A 26,650-nucleotide genomic window follows, 5' to 3' on the forward strand; every position below is an offset into this window, starting at 1 on the left:
GCATGCTAACAGTGCATCCAGAGCCATCAGGTGGCTCGCCACACTACAACCTTCATTTTACCAGGTTCCTGTGATTGAAATGATCGTAATGAAAGTCCACCACAACGTAAAGGGGTTTAATTTAATTGTGTATTAAAAACACAGTTTGAGATCATTGAGAGGGGATTTCGCCAGTGGTTAGAAGGGGGAATGTTGTCTGAGGTTGCAACAGTAACCAAGGGCGGGAAGGGCTTAGCGAAGGGTCAATTCTCTCTGGGAAATGTGAGATAAAAGGCCTAATGAAGGCTAGGGCTCACCTGGGACTGCTCCATCTCCGCTTTATTGAGCTTTACCCCCAGAATCTCTGCAGCCACTCTCTGAAATGCCAGGAACACCTGAAGGGAAGGCAGGGCATGAAAGGAGGAGAGATGAGCAGGAATACATCTTCTTATTGGCAAAACATCAGTATTTCAGTAGCCATTATATATATATATATATATATATATATATATATATATATATATATATATATATATATATATATGGTGCGTGTGTGCCACTTTTGATGTGATTTACTAGGTAAACCAACTCACCGAGTCTCCAGACTTGGCAGATACGAACTGACTGATGAGGCTGTTCTCTTGGCAGAAGCGCTGGTGTTTGTCAGCCTTCACTGTCCTCATATGCTCAAGGTCGACTGTGGACATAATGTCAGCAAATTACACAGATAGCAAGATCGACTTGACACAAGGTTATACTGTACAGAGACAGGGCGAACCTCATATCTGGACTTGCACAGAAAAGATAAGGTTTACACCAGCTCAAGATAGACTCAGGATTTGCCTGCTATAGATAACTAGAAACATACTTGAATTATTGTGTGTCACATTCAGTTTTTCAGAAATATCTTTTGAGAAGGTCCTTTCAGAGGAGGAAGTGATGAATTCAGAGACCCCTGGCCTCCATTTCCAGGTGTGATTAGCCTACAGCTCACTGTCACACATTCCATAACTCAGTCCTGGTACAGTTACACCCTGAAGCCTTGCACCTTTATATCTACCTCCACATGACCCAAGTCAAAAGAGCCAGGCTGTGGCTCTTCAAACACAATACATGGATGACCAAAGACTTCAGGCTACCCCGAATTATGGCTGTCTGCTGAGAGAAAGCCATGACATATCACGTAATGACATATTGAATTAAATCAGGCCTTTAAGGTGCACACATGGGCCTAAAACCTAGGTGTGGCTGATTACGGCATGCGGACAGAGACTATCTTTCTAGCCACTGTGCCTGCGTCTCCGTGCATTTAACCCTGGTGCAGGAGTTTCACTTCTCCCCTTCCTCAATACGGGGTCACACCAAGGTCACAAGGGAAGGTCACCTGGGGGTCTCGCTGCTGAAAGCAATAGCTTCCCTCTTTATTTCTGGCTTTGTCTGACAAGGCGGCCACGCCCGGTATCTGGTGCATACGTGTCTATGGGAGCTGGAGGAGGTAGTAGGCTACTGTATGGTGTTGCATTTCTCTCGCCCCCCCAAGTTTAGCTCTTTGTGTGAAGCTTCATTCAAGCTGTCAATGTTTTCTGCCGTTCTCATGCCCCTTGGGTTAGGTGTGTGTGTGCGCGCAGGGTCGTAATCTGATTACAAAAAAACAAACTGTAATCAGTTACGTTACCAGCTAAATTATTTTAATCAGATTACAGACACTTTTGAAAAACGCGAAAATTACTTCTAAGATTACTTTTAAATTCTGAATGGATGTTGGCAAAAAAAAATACAGTACATTAACACCTTTGTATTTTCTCAATGACATTCAATTCAGCATTGAAAAAACTCACAAGTTTAAGTTTGTTCCACCTGAGGGTCTGACCACAAGTCAGAGACCACTATGATACTTTTGATGGATCCTTTTTGTCTTCTTCTAATGCCTCTTAAGGGGTAAGTAATCCAAAAGTAACAACAAGTACATCAGATTATGTTACTGAGTTTGGGTAATCCAAAAATTATGTTACAATTTTGTACAGGTAACTAGTTGGTAACTTACACATATTACATTTAGAATGTAACCTACCAAACCCTTTGTGTGTGTGTTCTAAAGAGCAATGTAAAGTGTCCTCCAGTATCATTAATAACATAGTAGGTCATAGTGACCCAAATATAAATGGCCAGTCACCATCTATAGCAACACACAGCCATCCATAGCTATTTCCGAGAGAAAGGCACATTTTTGACATTGTTTTGTCATTTTTATGTCATGTGAATCCTTCTAAGAATGTTGACACCACATAACATGGAAAAGGTCATTGTATATGTCATGAGGTATGAGTCCGGAACTTAGACAAACCTTTCTAGTCCCCTTGGACACACACATACAGACATCAATTATGCTACAGACCAAAGCAGGTCGTCTCGTCTCTCCGCATGCATAAACATGGCTATCTTGGAGAGGTCAGCAAGTTATTAATTCCCGTCACTAAGAGCGGAGGTACCCGCATGCTACCAGAAGTAAACGATGCTAATCCTTTGGATCCTGAACACTTGGGAGGGGTTATCAATCATCTGTCAGAGTCAGATTAGCCAACATTAACAGACTGGGTCCGGGGAGTGGCAGGACACTAAGTAAACCGGACCATGGGGAGAAGTGAAGATGAAGTAATTAAACCCAGTGACTAAGGTTTCTCTGTGCTGTCATGACTGACAGGGAATACAAGGAAAAACAATCCTTGTCTTCTATTGTTGTATAGTCATACATGTGACAGCTAACGCTCTTCGACCTGTCATGGATGAAAATAAAAATATGTGTTCAAATAATTAACATACAGTATATCCTTAGAAATACTAGAATACAAGATTAGATGATTTGCAGAAACAATAAAAAAAGTCTGGCTAGGTTAACCAGTGATGTTTTTGGTAAGCCATTGTGTATGTAAGGACAACAGTGTTTCCCCTATATTCATTTCGCAGTGGTGGCCCACTGCTGCTAAATTGTGGCCACAGATGCATTTTTATATACACTACCGTTCAAAGGTTTGGGGTCCTTGTTTTGAAAGAAAAGCACATCTTTTGTCCATTTAAAATAATATCAAATTGATCAGAAATACAGTGCAGACATTGTTAATGTTGTAAATGACTATTGTAGATGGAAACAGCAGATAAAAAAAATGGATTACCTACATAGGCCCATTATCAGCAACCATCACTCCTGCATTCCTATGGCACGTTGTGTTAGCTAATCCAAGTTTATCATTTCAAAGGCTAATTGGTAAATAGAAATCCATTTTGCAGTTATGTTAGCACAGCTGAAAACTGTTGTTCTGATTAAGGAAGCAATAAAACTGGCCTTCTTTAGACAAGTTGAGTATGTGGAGCATGAGCATTTGTGGGTTCGATTACAAGCTCAAAATGGCCAGAAACAAAGAACCTTCTTCTGAAACTCAGTCCATTCTTGTTCTGAGAAATGAAGGCAATTCCACGTGATAACTTGCCAAGAAACTGAAGATCTCGTACAACGCTGTGTACTATTCCCTTAACAGAACAACGCAAACTGACGCTAACCAGAATAGAAAGAGGAGTGGGAGGCCCTGATGCACAACTGAGCAAGAGGACAAGTACATTAGAGTGTCTAGTTTGAGAAACAAACACCTCACAAGTCCTCAAATGGCAGCTTCATTAAATAGTACCCGCAAAACACCAGGCTCAACGTCAACAGTGAAGAAGAGAGACTCCAGGATGCTGATGCTCCACATACTCATCTAGTCTAAAGAAGGCCAGTTTTATTGCTTCTTTAAATCAGTACAAGTCTTCAGCTGTACTAACATAATTGCAAAATGGTTTTCTAATGATCAATTAGCCTTTTAAAATTATAAACTTGGATTAGTTAACGCAACGTGCCACTGGAACACAGGAGTGATGGTTGCTGATAATGGGCCTCTGTTCGCCTATGTAGATATTCCATATAAAATCAGCCGTTTCCAGCTACAATAGTCATTTACAACATTAACAATGTCTACGCTGTATTTCTGATCAATTTTATGTTATTTTAAATGGACAAAAAACAACAACTTTTGAACACGATTTTAAACGGAAAGTCGTTGCTCAATGACTGGAAGTTTATGGAAACAGCTAGCATGTTCCCATAGACTTGTTCACCCCCCCGCCCGCTAGTAGCATTGAACCTTCCCCCCTCACACTTGCCCCCACTGCAAAAAAATACAAAATCCTTTGGGAGACACTGGATCAGGCCCAATTCTGTCAGACAGAATGGCCTAACAAAATGTCACTTATTACACAAAGCAATAGACAAAATGTTTATTTAAAAAAACCTGCTCCATAGTTACTAAAGACTAACGTATAGAATTTGTGACCCAATTCTAAGACATGGGAGAGTAGGCATGTGTTATTTTGCTCTGGCGGTCGCAGGGAAAGTTAGGTTATCACATTCCCTCACAGGAATACCAGAGAACAATCCTGACCCAGAGACTCAAAGTGCCTCCCTAATGAAAATAAAACATGGGCTATGTATACATTTGGATTAACAAATTGGACAATTGATTATATTTTCATGCATGCCAAGAAAATACTTAATAAAGTGCAGTAAATGACTACACATAAAGTATAAAACAATACTGTATTTAATAATATAGGAATGCAATGATTGATATGTTAAGGCATAAATTCATGTATTTTTTGTTCGAAATTAAATTGCCAGAAATAAGAAATGTTTTCAATCTTGCGAGGAGGACTGCCAATGACAACAAGTAAAAATGTAGAACAGCAAATACTGTTTAAAATTGCCAAAAACCACAGTTTCTCTCCCAAACAGATTCTAGCTTCATGTGTCGGTCTGTGGACACTGAGCTCACGAAAAGCCTACAGTTACGGCGTTTCTTTTTATAACCCGTGTTAATGTAGCCATTTCCACTTATCAGTTTGAAACGATCTTCCTCCGCTGATCTGGTTTCTCTCCTTTCCTGACAAACTGTACGTCACGTTAACTACCCCCAGGAAGTGACTGCAAACACGAAATCAACTGTTTAGGCCTCCTAGCACATAGAGATAGCAGAATGGATCATCACTCGTCAAGACCGATGACTCCATCTCACCCCAGTCACCATGAGTGTTTACTTTAAAAGCCAGTTATCATTGTGGTGAATCTCAAAACATTTAGAGAGACAAATACATTGGAAGAAATCATATGTTAGGTCAGAGCCAAAGGGAGATATATAAATGATAAAGATATATGCTCAGACTGGTTTTAACCTCTGGAGTCAGCTGTGTCAAAGTAATACAATGAAGGGACTTTAGAAAGTCAAGTTAGTTAGCAGCCTATAGGCTAAACATTAAAGAAATGTAAACTGCCTTCCTCATTAGTAGATTTGGGGAAACACAATGAGTGTCCATGCTAATTACACTGTTTTCCTCTGATAAACAATACCATTCAGATTTGTAATAGGCCTATAGATTTCACACATTCCCACTAACAAAGGTGTATCACTTCACAGGAGACAGTGAGTGAAGTGCTGTGTGGTCCCCAGCGTCATGGCTTTTTAAAAACACACAGTGATAGCACAGGGACTTGTTGCACTGTTCCACTGCGTTGACTGCTGGGGACCAAGTGGAACATTTAATCGAGCGAGTAACTGCCAGCGAATAAACTTGACATAACACAGTTAATCGCCGCCAGCCTCATTTAAAACAAACAACTGTTGGAGCATTGGGGAGAGTTGCGAAAATGACTTGAGGGGGGTCCGGGGGTCATACCCCCCTAGTGAAAGTTGCAGGGTTTAATAAAACCAGAGGGAATACCTCTCACTTCCAACATTACCTCACTGTGCCTTGCAGACCCATCAGTAGGGGGTTTCCTTTCCCTTCAATATCATCCACAAATTCACATTGAGCTACTACCCTTGCTGCTGGATTTTGAGAGTTGTCTCTACTCCAGGAGTGTATCGAACTAAACCGTAGCCACACCCAGACCACAATCTCTCACAGTACTTGGTGGTCTCAGACAAACTTTCCTCTTCAGGCCTACTCTGTATCCACTGGAAGAAGACAAGAACAGGATGAATTTTCAATCTATCTTCTCACAAATCTGTACTGTCCTCCCTTCACACCTGTACTATTATAATAACTTATGCTCTATTATTGTGTCTAAGGTGCCATTACTATGACGGGTGACAGAGGCCTGATATCAAAGCACTAGGCAGCTTTATTCATCCTCCCTTTTGTTGGCATAGGGAATGAAGGAGGTATCCTGGAATACGGACCACCGGCACACCCATTATGGTAGATGTGCAGCTCAATAAAACAGCTCAACTCAACAGTCCACAGCATGGCCAACTGCTGGGTTTTGACCTCTTGGGTCATGTTCAGTAGGGGTCACGGTTCGTATTGGACAAGTTCAAATGCCTCCCTGTTGCAAAACATTTCCTTCCTACTGAACACAATCAATGGATTATGGATGTGTACTGGACTGATGCCAAAATAAGAGTGAGAGGTGTTCAGCTGAGTAGACACCAACACAATCCTCTAATAGTGTGTCTGAGACAGGCTCATGACATCATGAAAGGATTCTGCTGCAGCTGCACTTTTGTGGGATTTATTTTCTCTCCAAATGTGATATAGAACCCAGGTTAATAGCAAGTGACATTTTATTTACTGTTAAACTTACTGTTACTAGACGTGGAAAACTTCTACAATCTCACAAACGTATTACAGAAAGCCTTCTCAGTGTAATGTTTAATGGCTTTCGGCATCGATAGTGCTTTTTGTGCATGAAGTGGCCTGTAAAATTAAACTGTAACACGAATTCATGCAGCACAGTTAACCGACTAATACCCTACTGGTTTACGTGACATGAGCACAGCTCATAAAAAGCGCAGAGTTGGGAAACGCAAAGAGCTTTGGTGCTTTGAAATTTGCACGAAGAACAACTTACCATAAATGTCATGCCATATTTCACCAATCAAAACAGGATAACACGGCCACTGTTTGGCTCCACCAACAAACAGCTATGCTTTATCCATCGTCAGCAAACTCCTGCTAATCATTCTACGATTTTCATTTTTTGAGCAGAGTGAAGTGTTAAGGCCCGTTTTAGGCATTTGCTTTAAGTCAGTCTTGCCTCTGGAACACCATACATTCATTCAGAAGCCATGCAGTAACCAGGGCTTGGGAGTCCAAAATGCCACTCTAGTGCATTTTTATTGGGCCTACACAGTCTGGGTATTGTTTAAAGCAAGAACTGTTTATTTCTGGAGAAATGGGGGAAAAAATACTAGATTGATGTTACAAAACGTTAGTATGTCAATGAATTACTGTTTTTGGAAAATAATGATTTTCTTTTTGCTAAGGAAGTACATCTAAGGTAATGTGGACAGGCCTACACATTTTAGTGCACTATATTGCCATTTTGTGAAGCCACGTGTTTGATTAGCTTACTCATCAAAAGCAAGAACAAAATCTCAGATATTCAATATTACCTCCATGTATAATGTCTCATTTTCAATGGTGATTTCATAGTTCTCAAAATCTTACATGCATTGAGGGGCCAAAGGACTGAATCTGAAGTAAAATAAGTGTTTCATATCAAAAGTCAGTAACCTCAAATGGTGAACAGTAATTTGTGTCAAATTACAGTAAGACTTGAGTGACTCAGCACTATTATTATGATGGAGGTATCAAGAGAGTGCAGGCCAATGAGGCGTTGCAGCCTGATGTCGTCAGGGTGAGCGTCATGGTGAGTGTCAGGGGGAGTGGGGCATTGGTGGAACCCTTGGGAAGGGAGGAGGGGTCCTGACAGAGACAGAGCGCTCTTTGTGCTCCGGCGCCCCTGCCCCGGTGGCCTGAAACGGTCCAGGACCGTCAGGGGACCAGCTTTCCTCCGGGTCCGAAGTGTTCTGTCGACAGCTCATTGATCACAGCTCATCTTGTCACCCGACCATTCCTCCCAAAACACATGTGTGGACACACACGCCCACGTCCCGCTTGTACACACCCGTCTCACACTTTCAAACATAATCAGCTTCTCTACAGTGACCCGTAAAACAACATTGAGCGTGGTCTTCCTCCCCTGTGAGTGGGTGTAAAAACAGTAAAGTGTCCAGCAGTAGCCAGGACAGTGGAGGTGGGGGCGGACTGGGGAGTGTGAGGTTGTCACTGCCACAGTAAAACACGGGGGCAGTGGGCCTCACCAGCTGGGTTACCGGGCTCTGAGGACTCGTGAAAGTGAACAAAAGGCCCAGTTCTGAGCCAACCGCACAAGACGCTGCCCAGGGTTTCACTGGCCAGGTCCTCGGAGCTCTCCTGTCGCAGTTAAACTAAGTGTGCTTTTATGGGCGAGCTGTAATACTCCGCACTATGAGCCATAATAATCATACAGGCCACTAGGAGCCTTCATAATAACACACAACCCATTCCCATAAGCCAGTGCTTCCCAGTACACCTAACAGCAGACATTTTTGTTGTAGCTCTGGACAAAAAACCTGATTCAACTTGCCATAAGCCAAGTCATAATCATAGTTTTACCCATAGTTTTACCCATGAGGCATCATTCATTTTAGCTGTCATAACCTCCCTTAAGCCAGAGCAGGTGTATTTTGTGGCTTTTGGCGAATGCTTTCTAATGATCTGAAGTCGCTCTGTTGCTACTGCCTGTAAACACAGAGTCTAGTTCAAAAAGTGAATGATGGCAGGCTGCATGTGACAAATGGATTATTTGCATTAGGGCCTACTAGAGCTCTGATTGGCTATGACGCACCAGTCTGTGTTGAGTCCGATCCTGGACAAGACAGATGTTTTTATTAGGTTTTATTTACTGCCGTGTCTATTAAATTGTCCAAATACACGGGCGCTTTCCCACTCTATATTGCTATAGAATTTTCCCTACATGCGGACCACAGCAATCGTATCAAGTGCGCGAGTTGCAAAATAAAATGTACCCATACATGTTATTCAATCATTGCACCCACACTGCTCGCAAGCATCTTTGTGGCCAGGCGCTAAAATATAATTGTTCTATTTGTGACGCTCAACGCGCTGCAAGTCCAGGCTTTCCCATCTCCTCGTTGTTTTTTTTAGGCGCATATACCCACATGCCATCACCTCATTGGTTTTTAGGAGCATATACCCTCGTGGGTGATTGAAAGACTAACTGAGGTCCGCACTCCAGTCGGTTGTAGTGATGCACCGTAAAGTTGGTTGCCAACCGCCATATAAAGTCCAAAGAAGAAAAAGAAGTGTGAAGGGAGGAGAGATGATGAGAAATGAATTTGCTTTACCGTTTTATCTGTAGATTAATTGTCAGAGTAGTGGGCCTTGTGCATTTCAGGCAAAATAACAACCTAATGTGTATATAACAGGACAAATTAGCTAGCAACAGCAAGCTAGCTAGCTTAATTGCCATAAATGTTTAATGCTTTTTGACCTGTCCCCAAATTATTATAATTGGTTCAGAGTTTGTTTTGATATTTCAACCTGCGTGTCCTGATCGCTTCTGGTGTGGGTGAACAAAATCAACGCGCACGTCTGGTTTGGACAGCATGTTAGTCATTCCCAAACATTCTATGAAACATGAAAGTATGAACACGTGAAAATGACCATGTCTACTAAGTGCTCATGTAAAAAAAGGCATCATATTCTTCCTGGGGGTGTACATGAACATGTACATTAATAAGATTTCATGTTGCTACAGTGCTCAGTTCCACTTTAAAGATTGAAATGCAACACTGCAAAATAAGAACGAAGGAGGTGCTTTCCATCCCACTCTCAAATAACAGTCAAAAGCATAATATGAAGCTAAAGGCTCTATTAACGTGATGCTAGCGAATCCAAAGCAGCATCGGCAAGTATCCTATGCTGTGTAAGCTTAGTCCAGGCATTCCTCCATATCAATGTTGTGGAGAAACCCAAAGAAATAAAGCGCAGTTTGACCGTGATGATGGTTCCAGGCTGCCGTTGGGTCAGGTGGCTAAGCTGTGCTGCGTTGTGCAACTTAAATGGCCCGTGACTTACCACACAAGAAGGCATCCGAAGACTGATCATCTACTGCACGTGCAACAATATTTGCTTTATGGATGGCTAAAATGAATGAGGACTTTTCATTTTACTTCAGGCTCGGGACAGAGTAGGAGAGATGCGTGTACAGGTATATTTTCAAATGGCCGCCATATTTCCATTGGGTGACTGGCTGGCTTATCTGCAACAAAGTGCTAAACCTTCCCATTCATCCTCAGCCTCCCACTGCGTCATAGTAACCTGAATCTCTAATTATCACAGAATTATTTTGAGCCAAAAGGGCCTGCTGCTTTAGCTAATGCAGTCGTACTTCGGATTCGATACAATAAACATCCAATCTGGCCAGTGTTTCCCTTTAATAAAATGAAAAAAAAAATAAAAATAAAAAAAATAACAGGAAACGCTGAACTTGGTGTATACTGTAAACATTCCTAATCTTTACCCAAGCATGCACCATCCCTTACTGGGATCTATAGACTGTATATATAATGTTTTACAGTGTCGAACCGGCGGTCACCCTCCCTGCAGCGCTACACAGACACTGCTGACGTGTACATCTCCTATATCTGGGGGAGGGGGGGGGGGGCGAAGGACTGGGCTTTTGTCCCACCACATGTCTATTGTGGCTAAACCGTCCCCTCGGGGGCAATTAGGGCCTTTTAGTTTGTTGTAAGAGGACCTAAGTACGAGCGGGCCAAGCCAGGAAAAACATTTCTGAGCTAAACCAAAAACAGAAGCGCATTGAGCTCCTCCGGGCTCCTGGACTTCTGAGCATCTCTATTAAGAAATTTGCAGGCCTACACAGAACAGACAGGAACTGTGGCAGCTTTACTGGGGCAGGGGGTTGAGGGGAGTGGAGAGGAGGAGGGGGAGGCCTCCACCCTGGGCCTTGCCAAGAGGGCAAACAACTCCGTCCGGACAATGTTGGTGAAGGAGAGACATTTTATAACGACAACCGAGTTTAGAGATGTTATACAGATGTAGGATCTTAATTTGAGCCAGTTTGCTACAGCAGGAAAATAATCCTGCAGCAATAGGAAATATAAATATGTGGATTTATTTTTTTGTAGGGTTTTATACATTTTTCACAAGGGAATAACTCAAATCTCAAAATGGAAATTACAAACTTCAGAAGCTTTTATAAACCTCATATACACTACAAGTTTTACATTTCTTGCATTGTAGGAAGGTTATCCTGCAACAAGGTGATGAAATGAAGATCCTACATCTGTACGAGAACCGAGTTTTGATAAATAGGCATTTGAGTTTTCACATGGCCGAATAGGTGGCAGTGAAGAAGAGTGGGATGGGTAACGGTATGTGGAAAGGTTTGTCGTACCATTTAGAAGGTAAACACGCATGTTGTTTGAGACACATAGCCAACAAAGACATTACTGTAAAAGGCAGGGAAAGAGAACATGTTAATTCAAATTTCCCGAAAGATAGTGTGTAAGTACAGGGCTGAGCGTGTGACTGAAAGAAAGATACACACTATCTTTCTTTCAGTCACACGCTCAGCCCTGTACTTACACACTAAGTACAGGGCTGAGCGTGTGACTGAAAGAAAGATAGTGTGTAAGTACAGGGCTAAGCGTGTGACTGAAAGAAAGATAGTGTGTAAGTACAGGGCTGAGCGTGTGACTGAAAGAAAGATAGTGTGTAAGTACAGGGCTGAGCGTGTGACTGAAAGAAAGATAGAGCAACGTGTGTGAGAGCGAGAGAGAGAGAGGGAAAAAAGAGAGGAACAGTCTCTCGGTGCAGGAGTCTTATCTCCCAGCCAGACGAGGGATCATGTCCCATGGAGAGCCAGCGTGGATCTGGAACATGTCCCATGGCAAAAAAGCATGGATCTGGAACATTTCCCATGGCGAGCCAGTGTGGATGAGGCAAAAAAAAAAGTGTCAGAACCTCCGTGCTAAAAGGCATGAGTGATGAGGAGGGGTTAAGAGAACTGAACCCATTTAAGTCACCCAAATAAGGGCTGTGGGAGCCCATGATGGATGCCCCCAGAGCTCCTAAGGGATAGTGATATCGAAGGGGAATGGGTGGGTGGGAAGGGGCAGGGGTCCAGTGGTCCCCTCTTAATAAAAACAAATTGGCTTGATAAACTGCAGAATGAAAAGAGGGTGCACAGTTCCAATGTCAGCATAAACATGCCACTTGTTAAATACATTCGATAAATTATTCAGGTAATTATTCAGGTAAAACACAGTATTTCAAGGTTTTAAAAAGGGAGAGTTCGGTGATTTAGCATTTTAAAATAATTTGTTTCCTTACATTAAAGCAGTCTTTGGACAAGGAGTGATTGCAATCCACACTTGGTTTTGTTCAACTGGCCAATGCAAACAATTAGCAACAATAGCATGTCGGGATAAATTCCTCATGTAAATCAATCTGCAATGTTTAGCATGTATCAAATGTCATACCATAATCACCTCTTAAATGGATTGGGTTCCTCAATTAATTGGTTTAAATTATTTGTAGATTATTTATTTTGGACATTACATTTAAAAACATACTACACGGGAACATGGATTTTGATCAAAAAATGTTAATGATGCATATTGTTTGCAGTAGCTAGTTTAATTAACGAAACAAATGAGTGTATTGTAGTCACTCCTTGTTCATAGACTGCATTCAACGTAAGGAAATAAATATATAAAATCAGTGAACTATCCCTTTAAGAGGATCATGAAACATCACAAAATATCAAATGAAAAAAAAGTTGTACTTGATCAACTATTTACGATACATTGACTTAGCTAGCACGTCATTCATTGCATAGATAAACTATAGAGTAGGGTATGACATTTGACACAATGGCTGTGTAAAATAAATACAAACACTGAGCTATATTGTATGCTCAAAAAAAAGGGAAATTATTTTATACTAATACAATTGCTCAGAGAAAAACATTTTGTTTAGCAAGTAATACTAAAAAAAATATCCAGAAGTTATGGGTCAAAATGATTGACATGCCAAGATTCTTATAAATAAAATAGTCTACAGTTGAGTATTTGGTCCCATATTCCAAAGCACACAATGACTACATCAAACTTGTTGGATGTTTGCTGTATGTTTTGGTTGCGTTTCAGATTATGCTGTGACCAACACAAATTAAATGGTCATTTTGGAGTCACTTTTATTATAAATAAGAATATAGTATGATTCTGAACAGTCCTACATTAATGTGGAGGCTACCATGATTACGGATAATCCTGAATGAATCGGAAATAATAATGAGTGAGAAAGTTACAGGGGGTCAAAGTTCATACCCCCAAGACACGCTAACCTCTCACCATTACCAATAACATGGGAGGTTAGCATGTCTTGGGGGGAGGGGGGGTGGTCTTTGACTCTCTGTAACTTTGTCACTCATTATTCACAATTAATTCAGGATTATCCGTGACATTAATGTAGAGGTGCATAGAAACATATTCTATTCTTATTTACAATAAAAGTGACTCCAAAATGACACAATACATTAATGGTAAACAATTTCTATTGGGCACCAAGTAATCTGAAACACAACCAAAACAAACAGCAAATGCATCCAACAAGTTTGTAAAATCACAAGCTTGATGTAATCATTACGTGCTAGGAATATGGGACCAAATACTAAACTTTTGACTACTTTATTTATAATAAATTTTACCGGTGTCAATTTGGATCTACCTTTGAGAAGAAGAAAAAAGTATTAGATGTGAAACAAAATCTTTCCCTAAGCAAATGTATTATTAGAAATTATATAATTTCCCAATTTTTGGGAGAATACAATAAAAGCTCAGTATTTGTATTATTTATTTAATACAGTCAATATTGCACATTTTTAAAATCAAGGGGGTCTATAATTTCAGACCCCACTATACATCCTTATTCACTATATTCAACATAACAACAGATGATTAAATCTGCAAGTTCAAAGCCCTTTAGGAAGCTGCAGCTACACTAGAAAGACCAATTCTAACAATTAATGGTGCCATCGTTCACCTATAAGTGAAGACATAATATATCATGAATTCACAGAGCGTGCAGTGCGACACCTTTACCTACACGAACCACAGGTCTCAAACTAGCCCAAATACCACCTTTAAGACTATCAATCAGTATTTCAGAAGTTGTATGACAGTAAAACAAAAAATATAAATATTTTGAAACATACATTGAATAATAAAAGGAAAACAATATCTGGATAAGTGAGGGAGACTGCATGCATATGAAGTCTACATTTTCCTGAGAGGATACTGTGTACCATACGGTGTAACACTGGGCTGTGCTGTAATAAACAGTTATAGTATGTTTAGACAGACCAAGAGCTGAGCATTCTTCCATTACCCATGTGTTCCTAGAAAAACCCACCTTCTGCAAGTGTTTGAGTGTCTCTATGTTTCTCTGTGTGTGTGTCCGTCTGTGTGTGCATAGTTGTGTTTCTGTGTGCGCGTGCATTTGTGTGTTTCTGTGTGCGCGTGCGTTTGTGTGTTTCTGTGTGCGCGTGCGTTTGTGTGTTTCTGTGTGCGCGTGCGTTTGTGTGTTTCTGTGTGCGCGTGCGTTTGTGTGTTTCTGTGTGCGCGTGCGTTTGTGTGTTTCTGTGTGCGTGCGTGCGCTTCTGTGTGCGTGCGTGCGCTTCTGTGTGCGTGCGTGCGTTTCTGTGTGCGTGCGCGCGTTTCTGTGTGCGTGCGCGCGTTTCTGTGTGCGTGCGCGCGTTTCTGTGTGCGTGCGCGCGTTTCTGTGTGCGTGCGCGCGCTTCTGTGTGCGTGCGCGCGTTTCTGTGTGCGTGCGCGCGTTTCTGTGTGCGTGCGCGCGTTTCTGTGTGCGTGCGCGCGTTTCTGTGTGCGTGCGCGCGTTTCTGTGTGCGTGCGTTTGTATACACGTGTGTCCTCAATAAAACATTTAATTGGCTTCCTCCCTGAATTGTTACAAGTGGTGCCATTATTTAACACAAGGGTCTGGACAGCATGTGGAGGGCAAGGAGGTGCACAACGCCGGCTTAACACGGCACCTTAACCCTACACGGCCGTGTTAAACAGAGAATGGGGAGGCTGTTCCCCACTAGCCAAATGGCAGTGGAGGGCGGTCAGGCAGGCCAGGGTAAGGAGAGGAGGGAACAACAGCATCCCAAATAAGATATCCGTTTAAGCCCAATTAGGCTAAGTATACTGAGGTTTGGCAAAGATAAGGGGGGGGGGGTATTTGAGTTTGTCTCAAAAGCATTGCACAGGTACAAATAAGTGGTGGGGGTCAGACTGTCCTCTTTGAAGCCTTACCCTCTCTGTTTATACACAATACTGTAGACATCCAAAAGCAAGTCGATAACACACTAGTACTGCATATATGATAAGTGAGAGTGAATGAAGGGAAACAACAGTAAAACATGTCAGTGGTTAAGAGAGAGAAGGCATCTCCCAGAGGACATGCCCTCTCATAAATCTGTATAGTGCAAATCATGCTCTTATAAGCTCCTGGTTGGGTCCTTCTATTTCAGTTGACATGGTCTGAGGGCTGGTGGCTACTTCACTCATTTGGATTTCATGGGAACCTACAAAACAAAATCTCAACATTCCCCCCAAGAATGCTGAATATTTTTTGTTCTATTCATTATAACAGGGTGACGGCCGGGCACTTGGTAAAAATAAAAATAACTATGATACGTAAAATTGTTAGAGGGGCTCCTCGGCAAAAGAGAGAAAGACGACGGAGCAGGGGAGGGGGAAAAAAGAAAGCAAAACAGAAATGTCTGTGTGGGCAATTCCCACAAGATAGCTAGACTAACTCTCTCTTCATGCCCTCTGAAGAAACTGAGTCCGTGAGAGGGTTCAGGGATTCATAAAGTCTCGCTAGGTAATTGATTGCTCCGGGTAGGGCAATCTGTGTGGGATTTTGTTTTTCTTCTTTGCGAACTGTAGGAGCCAAAAAAACACACATGGGCGATTCTTAGCAATATGGCCATTAAGAGCAGACTGACTGAGCGGGCGAAGGGGGGACCCTGACAGAGGGCTATACACTTCTTAAATACATATTACAGTATACACACTGACACACACTATAACAAACGCACTTACACACACGTATACACAGACACACTCACCGACAGTATACAAAATGTAGCCTAAATACGGAGGCGCCTGTCGTTAGGCCCGGGCATTAAGAGATGCGCCCTAATGCGAAGACAAGAGAATCCCTACTCTAGACAGGCGTATTAAGCCCTGACCTAAAGGCCCCGTTGAGTAACATTAGAGAGGCTTCCTGTGTAGATACCACTCTGTGGGCCATTCATCACTGGGGTGGAGGAGGAGTGGGGCGGAGGGGTTCGAGGCTGGACAGTCGACAGCCATCATTACACACGGGGCTGTGACTGGGTGCTTTACAATAACACGGCGGCAGCAATGTCTCCCCATCTGTCAGAGGGGATGTTTAAAAAAACACAGTCATCATTATTAGTCTTTATTTTGGAGAGATGCGGGTGGGGAGAGGGGGGGTTTGGAAAAGGTTGTCTGGTTATCATCTAAGATCCTCTCCTCATCCAAAGTGGTGTCCAGGCGGGAGTTAGAGTAGTGGGAGGGTGCCCTGTAGCCACCACATTAGGGTCTTAAATCACTGAGGGTCACTCCCCAGAGCACGCAAACATCACCGTTCCCATCGCCCCAGGAGACCCTGCTCCTCTCTATCAATTAGCTAATCGAAACACATCAATTAGCTTGAGCCGTTACACACAAAGGCCTATCTGGTATTATCGACTGCAACACACTCCTACACACATGCACACACAAACAGGATCAGAGGAGTGGAGACAGAAGGGGAAGCGAATAATCAACAGCCCCAATAGAAAAATCAACCTCCTGTTTCTAGCTAAATAGAGCCAGATACAGTAACACGTTCGCCACCGTACCTCTAAATAGAGCCAGATACAGTAACACGTTCGCCACCGTACCTCTAAATAGAACCGGATACAGTAACACGTTCGCCACCGTACCTCTAAATAGAGCCAGATACAGTAACACGTTCACCACCGTCCCTCTAAATAGAACCGGATACAATAATACGTTCGCTACCCTCCCGCTAAATAGAGCCGGATACAGTAATACGCTCGCCGCCGTACTCCAAAATAGAGCTGGGTACAGTAATACGCTCGCCGCCGTACTCCAAAATAGAGCGGGGTACAGTAATACGCTCGCCGCCGTACTCCAAAATAGAGCCGGATACAGTAATACGCTCGCCGCCGTACTCCAAAATAGAGCTGGGTACAGTAATACGCTCGCCGCCGTACTCCAAAATAGAGCTGGGTACAGTAATACGCTCGCCGCCGTACCACAAAATAGAGCTGGGTACAGTAATACGCTCGCCGCCGTACTCCAAAATAGAGCTGGGTACAGTAATACGCTCGCCGCCGTACCACAAAATAGAGCCGGATACAGTAATACGCTCGCCGCCGTACTCCAAAATAGAGCTGGGTACAGTAATACGCTCGCCGCCGTACCACAAAATAGAGCTGGGTACAGTAATATGGTCGCTGCTGTCCCACAAAATAAATCAAAAGTGCTGAATACAACAGTGAAAGGCTTACTTACGAGCCCCAAACCAACAATGCAGTTAAAAAATATATGGATAAGAATAAGAAATAAAAGTAACTGAAGACCAGCAGTAAAATAACAATAGCGAGACTATATACAGGGGGTACTGGTACAGAGTCAATGTGCCGGGGGGGGGGGGGGGGGGGGGGGGGGGGGGGGTACTGGTACAGAGTCAATGTGTGGAGGCACCGGTTAGTCGAGGTAATATGTACATGTAGGTAGAGTTATTAAAGTGACTATGCATAGATGATAACAACAGAGGCCAGCAGCGGTGTAAGAGGGGGAGGCAATGCAAATAGTCCAGGTAGGCATTTTATTAGGTGTTCAGGAGTCTTATGACTTGGGGTAGAAGCTGTTTAGAAGCCTTTTGGGCCTAGACTTGGCGCTCCGGTACCGCTTGCCGTGCGGTAGCAGAGAACAGTATATGACTAGGGTGGCTGGAGTCTTTGATACTCTTTAGGGCCTTCCTCTGACACCGACTGGTGTAGAGGTCCTGGATGGCAGGAAGCTTGGCCCCAGTGATGGACTGGGCCGTTCGCACTACCCTCTGTAGTGCCTTGCGTTTGGAGGCCAAGCAGTTACCATACCGGGCAGTGATGCAACCAGTCAGGATGCTCTCGATGGTGCAAATGTAGAACCTTTTGAGTATCTGAGGACCCATGCCAAATCTTTTCAGTCTCCCGAGGGGGAATAGGTTTTGTTGTGCCCTCTTCACAACTGTCTTAGTGTGCTTGGACCATGTTAGTTTGTTGGTGATGTGGACACCAAGGAACTTGAAGCTCTCAACCTGCTCCACTGCAGCCCTGTCGATGAGAATGGGGGCGTGCTCGGTCCTCCTTTTCCTGTAGTCCACAATCATCTCCTTTGTCTTGATCACGTTGAGGGAGAGGTTGTTGTCCTGGCACAACACGGCCAGGTATCTGACTTCCTCTCTATAGGCTGTTTCATCGTTGTCGGTGATCAGGCCTACCACTGTTATGTCATCAGCAAACTTAATGATGGTGTTGGAGTCGTACCTGGCCGTGCAGTCATGAGTGAACAGGGAGTACAGGAGGGGAATGAGCATGCATCCCTGAGGGGCCCCTGTGTTGAGGATCAGAGTTGCGGATGGATGTGTTGTTACCTACCCTTACCACCTGGGAGCAGCCTGTCAGGAAGTCCAGGATCCAGTGGCAGAGGGACGTGTTTAGTCCCAGGGTCCTTAGCTTATTGATGAGCTTTGAGTTTCACTATGGTGTTGAATGCTGAGCTGTAGTCAATGAAGAGCATTCTCATATAGGTGTTCCTTTACTCCAGGTGGGAAAGGGCAGTGTGGAGTGCAACAGAGATTGCATCATCTGTGGATCTGTTGGGGCGGTATGCAAATTGGAGTGGGTCTAGGGTTTCTGGGATAATGGTGTTGATGTGAGCCATGGCCAGCCTTTCAAAGCACTTCATGGCTACAGACGTGAGTGCCACGGGTCGGTAGTCATTTAGGCAGGTTACCTTGGTGTTCTTGGGCACAGGGACTATGGTGGTCTGCTGAAAACATGTTGGTATTACAGACTCAGACAGGGAGAGGTCGAAAATTTCTGTGAAGACACTTGCCAGTTGGTCAGCGCATGCTCACAGTTCAAGTCCTGGTTATCCGTCTGGCCCTGCGACCTTGAACGTTAACCTGTTTAAAGGTCTTACTCACATTGGCTGCGGAGAGTGTGATAACACAGTCTTCCGGAACAGCAGGTGCTCTCATGCATGTTTTAGCGTTATTGGCCTTGAAGCGAGCATAGAAGTAGTTTAGCTCGTCTGGTAGGCTCATGTAGCTGGGCAGCTCTCGGCTGTGCTTCCCTTTGTAGTCTGTAATGGTTTGCAAGCCCTGCCACATCCGACGAGCATCAGAGCCGGTGTAGTATGATTCGATCTTAGTCCTGTATTGACGCTTTGCCTGTTTGATGGTCCATCGGAAAGCATAGCAGGATTTCTTATAAGCTTCCGGGTTAGAGTCCCGCTCCTTGAAAGCGGAAGGTCTAACCTTTAGCTCAGTTTGGATGTTGCCTGTAATCCATGGCTTCCGGTATGTACGTACGGTCACTGTGGGGACGACTTTATCGATACACTTATTGACGAAGTGACTGATGTGGTGTACTCCTCAATGCCATTGGAGGAATCCCGAAACATATTCCAGTCTGTGCTAGCAAAACAGTCCTGTAGCTTAAGCATGTGCTTCATCTGACCACTTTTTATTGATCTAGTCACTGGGGCTTCCTGCTTAAATTTTTGCTTGTTTAGCAGGAATCAGGAGGATACAATTATGGTCAGACTTGCCAAATGGAAGGCGAGGGAGAGCTTTGTATGAATCTCTGTGTGTGGAGCAAAGGTGGTCCAGAGTTTTTTTCCCCCTCTGGTTGCACATTTAACATGCTGACAGAAATTTGGTAAAATTGATTTAAGTTTCCCTGCATTAAAGTCCCCGGCTACTAGGAGCTCCGCCTCTGGTTGACCGTTTTCTTGTTTGCTTATGGCGGAATACAGCTCATTCAATGCGGTCTCAGCGCCAGCCTCTGACTGTAGTTGTATGTAAACAGCTACGAAAAATACAGATAAACTCTCTAGGTAGATCAAGAATCTCATGATAAGCTGTAGACCACACTACCTCAGGCGAGCAATAGCTCAAGACTTCCTTTGATATCGTGCACCAGCTGTTATTTACAAAAATACATAGTCCCTTGTCTTACCAGACACCGCTGTTTTATCCTGCCGGTGCAGCGTATAACTTGCCAGCTGTATGTTGATAGTGTCATCATTCAGCCACGACTCCGTGAAGCATAAGATATTCCAGTTTTGAATGTCCCGTTGGTAGCTTAATCTTCCGCGACTGTCATCTATTTTATTGTCCAAAGATTGTACATTTGCTAGAAGAATGGAAGGAAGTGGGTGTTTTTACGATCACCTACGAATTCTCAGAAGGCAGCCCGCCCTCCGGACCCTTTTTCTCCGCCTCCTCTTCACACAAATCACAGGGATCTGGGCCTGTTCCCGAGAATGCAGTATATCGTACTGGGTACAGTAATATGGTCGCTGTTGTACTGCAAAATAGAGCTGGGTACAGTAATATGGTTGCTGCTGTACTGCAGAATAGAGCTGGGTACAGTAATATGGTCGCTGCTGTACTGCAGAATAGAGCTGGGTACAGTAATATGGTTGCTGCTGTACTGCAAAAATAGAGCTGGGTACAGTAATATGGTTGCTGCTGTACTGCAAAATAGAGCTGGGTACAGTAATATGGTTGCTGCTGTACTGCAGAATAGAGCTGGGTGCAGTAATATAGTTGCTGCTGTACTGCAAAATAGAGCTGGGTACAGTAATATGGTTGCTGCTGTACTGCAGAATAGAGCTGGGTACAGTAATATGGTTGCTGCTGTAATGCAGAATAGAGCTGGGTACAGTAATATGGTACCTGCTGTACTGCAGAATAGAGCTGGGTACAGTAATATGGTTGCTGCTGTAATGCAGAATAGAGCTGGGTGCAGTAATATGGTACCTGCTGTACTGCAGAATAGAGCTGGGTACAGTAATATGGTACCTGCTGTACTGCAGAATAGAGCTGGGTGCAGTAATATGGTACCTGCTGTAATGCAGAATAGAGCTGGGTACAGTAATATGGTTGCTGCTGTACTGCAGAATAGAGCTGGGTGCAGTAATATGGTTGCTGCTGTACTGCAGAATAGAGCTGGGTGCAGTAATATAGTTGCTGCTGTACTGCAGAATAGAACTGGGTGCAGTAATATGGTTGCTGCTGTACTGCAGAATAGAGCTGGGTGCAGTAATATGGTTGCTGCTGTACTGCAGAATAGAGCTGGGTGCAGTAATATGGTTGCTGCTGTACTGCAGAATAGAGCTGGGTGCAGTAATATGGTTGCTGTTGTACTGCAGAATAGAGCTGGGTGCAGTAATATGGTTGCTGCTGTACTGCAGAATAGAGCTGGGTGCAGTAATATGGTTGCTGCTGTACTGCTAAATTATGCAGTGTCAAGAAAAGTGAAAAAAAATATTAACAAAATGGTCCGGCAGAGAAAAAGTGATTTTTCTTTACTGCACTGAAAAATACATTTATGATGTGTAACAGCATGGTCTATGAACAGAAGAAAAGAAAGGGGGAAAGTGGATACCTAGTCAGTTGCACAACTGAATGCATTCAACCGAAACGTGTCTTCCGCATTTAATCCAACCCCTCTAAATCAGATCGGCGCAGGGGCTGCCTTAATCAAAGTCCACGTCATCACCCGGGGAGCAGTTGTTGTTGGGGGTTAACCGATTTTTCCACATTGCTGGCTCGGGGATTCAAACCAGTGACCTTCAGTTACTGGCCCAACGCTCATAACCACTAGGCTACCTGCACCTGCATGTGTGCGTGCAGGTGCATCAGCGATACTCACTTTTGTTTCCCACCAGGGAGACCACAGGCTGTACGTCACACTCTTCATTGGCCTTCTTGACCATGCCGTACCAGTCCTCCAGATTCTTAAAGCTCTGGAAGTTTGTAATGTCGTACACTAGAAGAACACCCTGAAAAACAATACCATGGAAAATCTGAAATTATGTCATCACAACATCCGAAAACAAATTCAATTTGACATAAGATGAGAACAAACATGACAGAGAGGTTGAGTGTGAACAGCAGGTGGCACTAGTGTCTGAGAAAAGACAGTCCTCTTCCTACCCCCATCCATCTCAAAACACACACTCCCCAAGGAGTTCGCACCTCCTCAGCTCTCTCTAAGTTAGTCATGGCATTAAAGATCTAGATCGCTGTTACAGATGCAGAGAGACATGCTAAGAACATACAGCCGAACCACTATGCCTACGCTCTAATTTGTCTGTTTGTGGACATCGGGGCGAGGGGAACCGCAGAGTTTTGTCCATCCAGTCCAACAAGCATAGGAGGTAAGGGGGGTTAGGTTAGGTTCCCTGGCCACAAAATTGGCTCTGTTGTCTGTGCTTACAAATAAAAGAGGGTAATATACGTGTGGTTATGAAGGAGGTCTCATCCCCCTCTCTTCGTCAAAATAATTTGTAAGTATTGTCAGCATAGGTACAAAAACGGAAGTAGTCCTATAGCAAAGCACAAAAGGTGACCATCGGAGTAACCAGACCGTTAAAGCTGGCGTCTGTACTAGTTGATATGTAAACAAAGATGAAACACTTCAGTGTACATGTTAAAAACAAAAGCCTCAAGTGCCAACATTGTGTCCATTTCTCTCTTTACCATTCCAAAAGACTATAGAATATGAAAAGGAGCCAAAATAAATAGACTACTTCGCCTTTGATTGCATCATCATGAAACAGAATTGCAGCTCCTTTTTCTTCAGGAAGCGTCTGGTCCGGGACACGCAATGTCACAACACAAGGCCGGTGACGACAGTTTGTGTCAGTTACAATTACAGCGCGTCGCTACCAATGACTATGATTGATTGTCGCCCGTGGCGCGTCGAACAATGGTCGTGAAAGCCCCATAAAGCTCTGGTGAGAAACCCGCAGAGCAAAGTATTCCAATGTGGCATTGATGGACGACACATTGTTGTTGTGTGTGAGTGAGCGGGCAGGGCGTCTGAGGTGGTATTACAGTACAGACATGACTGACCTACACACCCACCAACAGCCTCAAGTGTTGTCTCGGTCTCTACATCCCACACAGGCCCCATGCTCTTCAGGTAAACCAGATCTATAGCTATATCTATACCTCATCAAACAAGTGCAGCTTTGAGAGCGTAGACTGTGGCTTTGGGTGACAGATAATGGTAGCCTATATAGCAACAACAAGTTAGGGATGTTGCTTAGCGGAATGAGGCAAAAGCACAAACATAACACTCCCACACACGTGTTATTGCAGTGTCAACACAAACCTCGCTCTATTCACAATCAGTTGTAAATATGCTTATTTTGTTAATAAATAATGACGTTAGAGCGGGGGAAGGGAGAAAGAGAGAAAGGTGTTTCTTACTCCCCCTCATACTGTACATAGTCTAGTCCATATGACCAGCTAAGTAGCAAAACTTGGTCCTGTGGCACTAATATTATCATAAAGGCTTATTAACTACCCAAGCCTAATAGGGAAACACTATTACATTGTACATTTGTACAGTTAAAAAGTTCAGAGCTCTAACGTGAACTACGACAGACCACCTCAGTGTTTATTGTGTGTGTGTGTTACAGTACCTGAGCACCATAGACATATTTATCCAGCATTTTCCCTCCAATCGTTTGACCTCCAATATCCCACACTTGCAGGGTAACATTCAAGTTGCCTGAGGGAAGAGGAAATGGAGAAACTTAAAATCTTAAGAAACTATTAAAGGACTTCAATGTCTCAAACAAAAGCTGCTGCAATGCAGCCCACATATTACAAAACTATCAACGTTTGGCTTGCCATGTTAGCTTCTTTTTCATATCATCAACTTCTGACTAAAAAGTGAACGTAAGTCGATCAACTGGAAAACAACGTGACAAGAGAAGACAAATGCAATTGTACTGTAATTTGTGAGCTTTCCATCTCGGTTGTTTGGGTTCCTTTTATAGGCGTTTGTTTTAACAAAGCTCACGAGTCAGTCGTAACTGGAGCCTATATTTTGGGAGAGGGATTTCTGTAATAAAACGTTGACTTTGTTCATGTACATATTGGAAACAATAAATCATAGATTAATCTTTAATTTTTAACCGCTCGCCTCTGGCAGGTCACACACACACTCCAAATCCAAGAATATCCAGAGGAGAGATTCAGGGGGATGAATAGGTATGCTTACCCTGTAATTTAAACATTCTCAATACCCCTGGCCGGAAAAAAACGAGCACTTATTAGCCTGGGAATAGCTGTTTGCATTGTGTCGTTCTCTGCCAAGTCGAGGAGAGTAAGGAGAAATATGTGGTGTTAAGAAAAATACAGATAATTAAACACAAAATTATAAGCAAAAGAAGACTACTATCCCAATTTATATAAGAGGGAGGTGGGGAGAGGGAGAGAGAGCTAAGGGGTACAAAACCAAATCTAAATAAATATTTTCCTCCTCTGGAAAATGAAAGGGGTGGTTGAGAAAAGAAAAGAAGACCAGACAGTGAGGAGTTTGTCGGTGTGATGAGGGCCCTTCATTGGCCTAGTGCGCTTATGGCGAGCCGAGCGTACAGTGTGGATACGGCTGGACGAGCTGACCCCCACCACACAAGTCCCTGTTTCTCTGAGGAAGGAAGCGCGAGTGTTCACAGTGACTACATCTAGACTATACAGTGTCAATGTAAAGCTAAATTGAAGAGTGCAATGAATAATTGCCCTTGGTGTTACAGCATACGAGCTATCCCCACCCATCCCCTGCAGTCAGACACAAACTTTATTTCTGTTTAAAAGACTCAACAGACCCAAAGTTTCCCTGCTTACGTGGTGAGTTAGTGGCTGTTTTTGTGTTTTTAGTAGTCTTCATTAGCTATTAGCACTGTTCAGTGGAACCCAATAAAAACACTATCAAAACATCACCATTTTGATAAGTATTAATTCACAGACCAAACATGAGACATCTGGAAGAGGTATTGTTAAAAGCACACAAAGAGAAGTTTGTGTGCCAATCGGCCTCACCTCACCTCTCCACGCGTTGGAAAATGTACATTAAGTTTGACAAGCTGGGCCTTCACGGTGAGAGGGGCCAGCGCCGGCTATACTCTCCCCCCATCTTGGAGATCCCCATAGAGCCCCAGAGAGCCACACAACACATCCAGTCGAAGGCGGGCGTAGGTCCTAACGAAGCTCAGGACCACCCAAATGGCAAACACAGCCATCCTCTTCATCAGGTCAAGAGAACCCAATCCCCCAGAAAATGTGCCATTTTACAACTCGTGTTGAACCAACGTCTACTATTTTATATATATATATAAATAAAACACACACACACACACACGTGTCTTGCCGTGTTGCAGATAAGTAATGGTTCTCAACTATTTTTACCAGAATCACAACTAAGATTGGAATTATTTGTGCGATGTCTCATTGAAGCCTTGCCTTTCCCTATTTCACTAAGGTCTGCCTAATTATCTCTACTAAAACATTCATGTTTTCTTTCTCCTACTATTACCAACTGTAACTGAATATAGGACTAAATGTAATAGTTTCAAGTTATCATATATTTATTTTAGTACTTAATCCACCCTTGCTTAAATGTTATTTTATTAGTCATAAAAGAATGGAGCTACTTTGCAGACTTTTGCAGCTTTATGCCTTGGCACCATTTTAAATATGCAATTTAAAATGCTGAAAATCCCCATGCCATATGGTAGGAAGTGAAAATGGGGGGCTTTAGTCTAAATATAACATTAGTCAATAAACATTTATTTTACACATCTAAGAGGATACAGAGCGAGGCTTTATTTCCGTGGGTTTGAAAGTAAACAAATAAGAACATGAATGTTTTATGTGGTTCAGAACAAAGATCAGTTGAACCCCGGGATATGAATATAAAAATGCTAAATGTATTTACTCTGTACTGTGCCCACAGAATTATGTGTAAGGCTCGCCTCTCTGGACATAAGCTGTCCATTGGCTTCATGGAGGGGAAAAAATCCTGGTGTTTGCCCTAGAGAGAACAGCTTTCAGAATGAATAAGGATGAGAAGTGGCAGACTCTCCACAATGTGGTGCTACCAAGAAAGACACATTGAAAGTCCTGAGATAACCTGAGGAACAAAATTGTTCGGTTTTACCATGAAACACTGGGGAAGGAAAATACAAAATGCAACAACACATTTTGTATCAATTTGACAATAAATTCAGAAATTCTAAAGCTTTGTGTAAAATTATTATTATTTTTTTTAAAGTTAAATTGTGCACAAACTCAAATTCACATACCGCTTTTGTAAAAAGAAAAGTAATAAATTCCAAGTAGGCTACTTTAATAACGTCGGAATACTTTTAGATATGCACGTTTCATAAGCAGAATTCAAGAAAATTAAAGTCAGACACTGCAGCATCTTACATCAAGGTGCCTCTAATGCAGGGTTTCCCAAACTCGGTCCTCAGGACGTTTGGGTTTTTGCCCAGCACTAAACAGCTGATACAAATAATCAACTAATCAT

The 26,650-nt window shown here is 43.1% G+C and overlaps 1 protein-coding gene across 1 annotated transcript in view; it reads right to left on the reverse strand.

The window, feature by feature from the left end:
• LOC110487753 (ras-related protein Rab-28) overlaps positions 1–26,650 on the reverse strand; it is a gene marked incomplete in the record, with an annotated part of 96,853 nt that overhangs the window by 14,659 nt on the left and 55,544 nt on the right. The window contains 4 exon segments of the mRNA XM_036943170.1: positions 297–374; positions 573–676; positions 21,977–22,106; positions 23,757–23,845. Of these exon segments, the coding sequence (XP_036799065.1) occupies positions 297–374; positions 573–676; positions 21,977–22,106; positions 23,757–23,786 (342 nt within the window).

This window comes from Oncorhynchus mykiss, chromosome 14 (genome assembly GCF_013265735.2).
Source record: "Oncorhynchus mykiss isolate Arlee chromosome 14, USDA_OmykA_1.1, whole genome shotgun sequence".
Taxonomy (NCBI): Eukaryota; Metazoa; Chordata; class Actinopteri; order Salmoniformes; family Salmonidae; genus Oncorhynchus; species Oncorhynchus mykiss.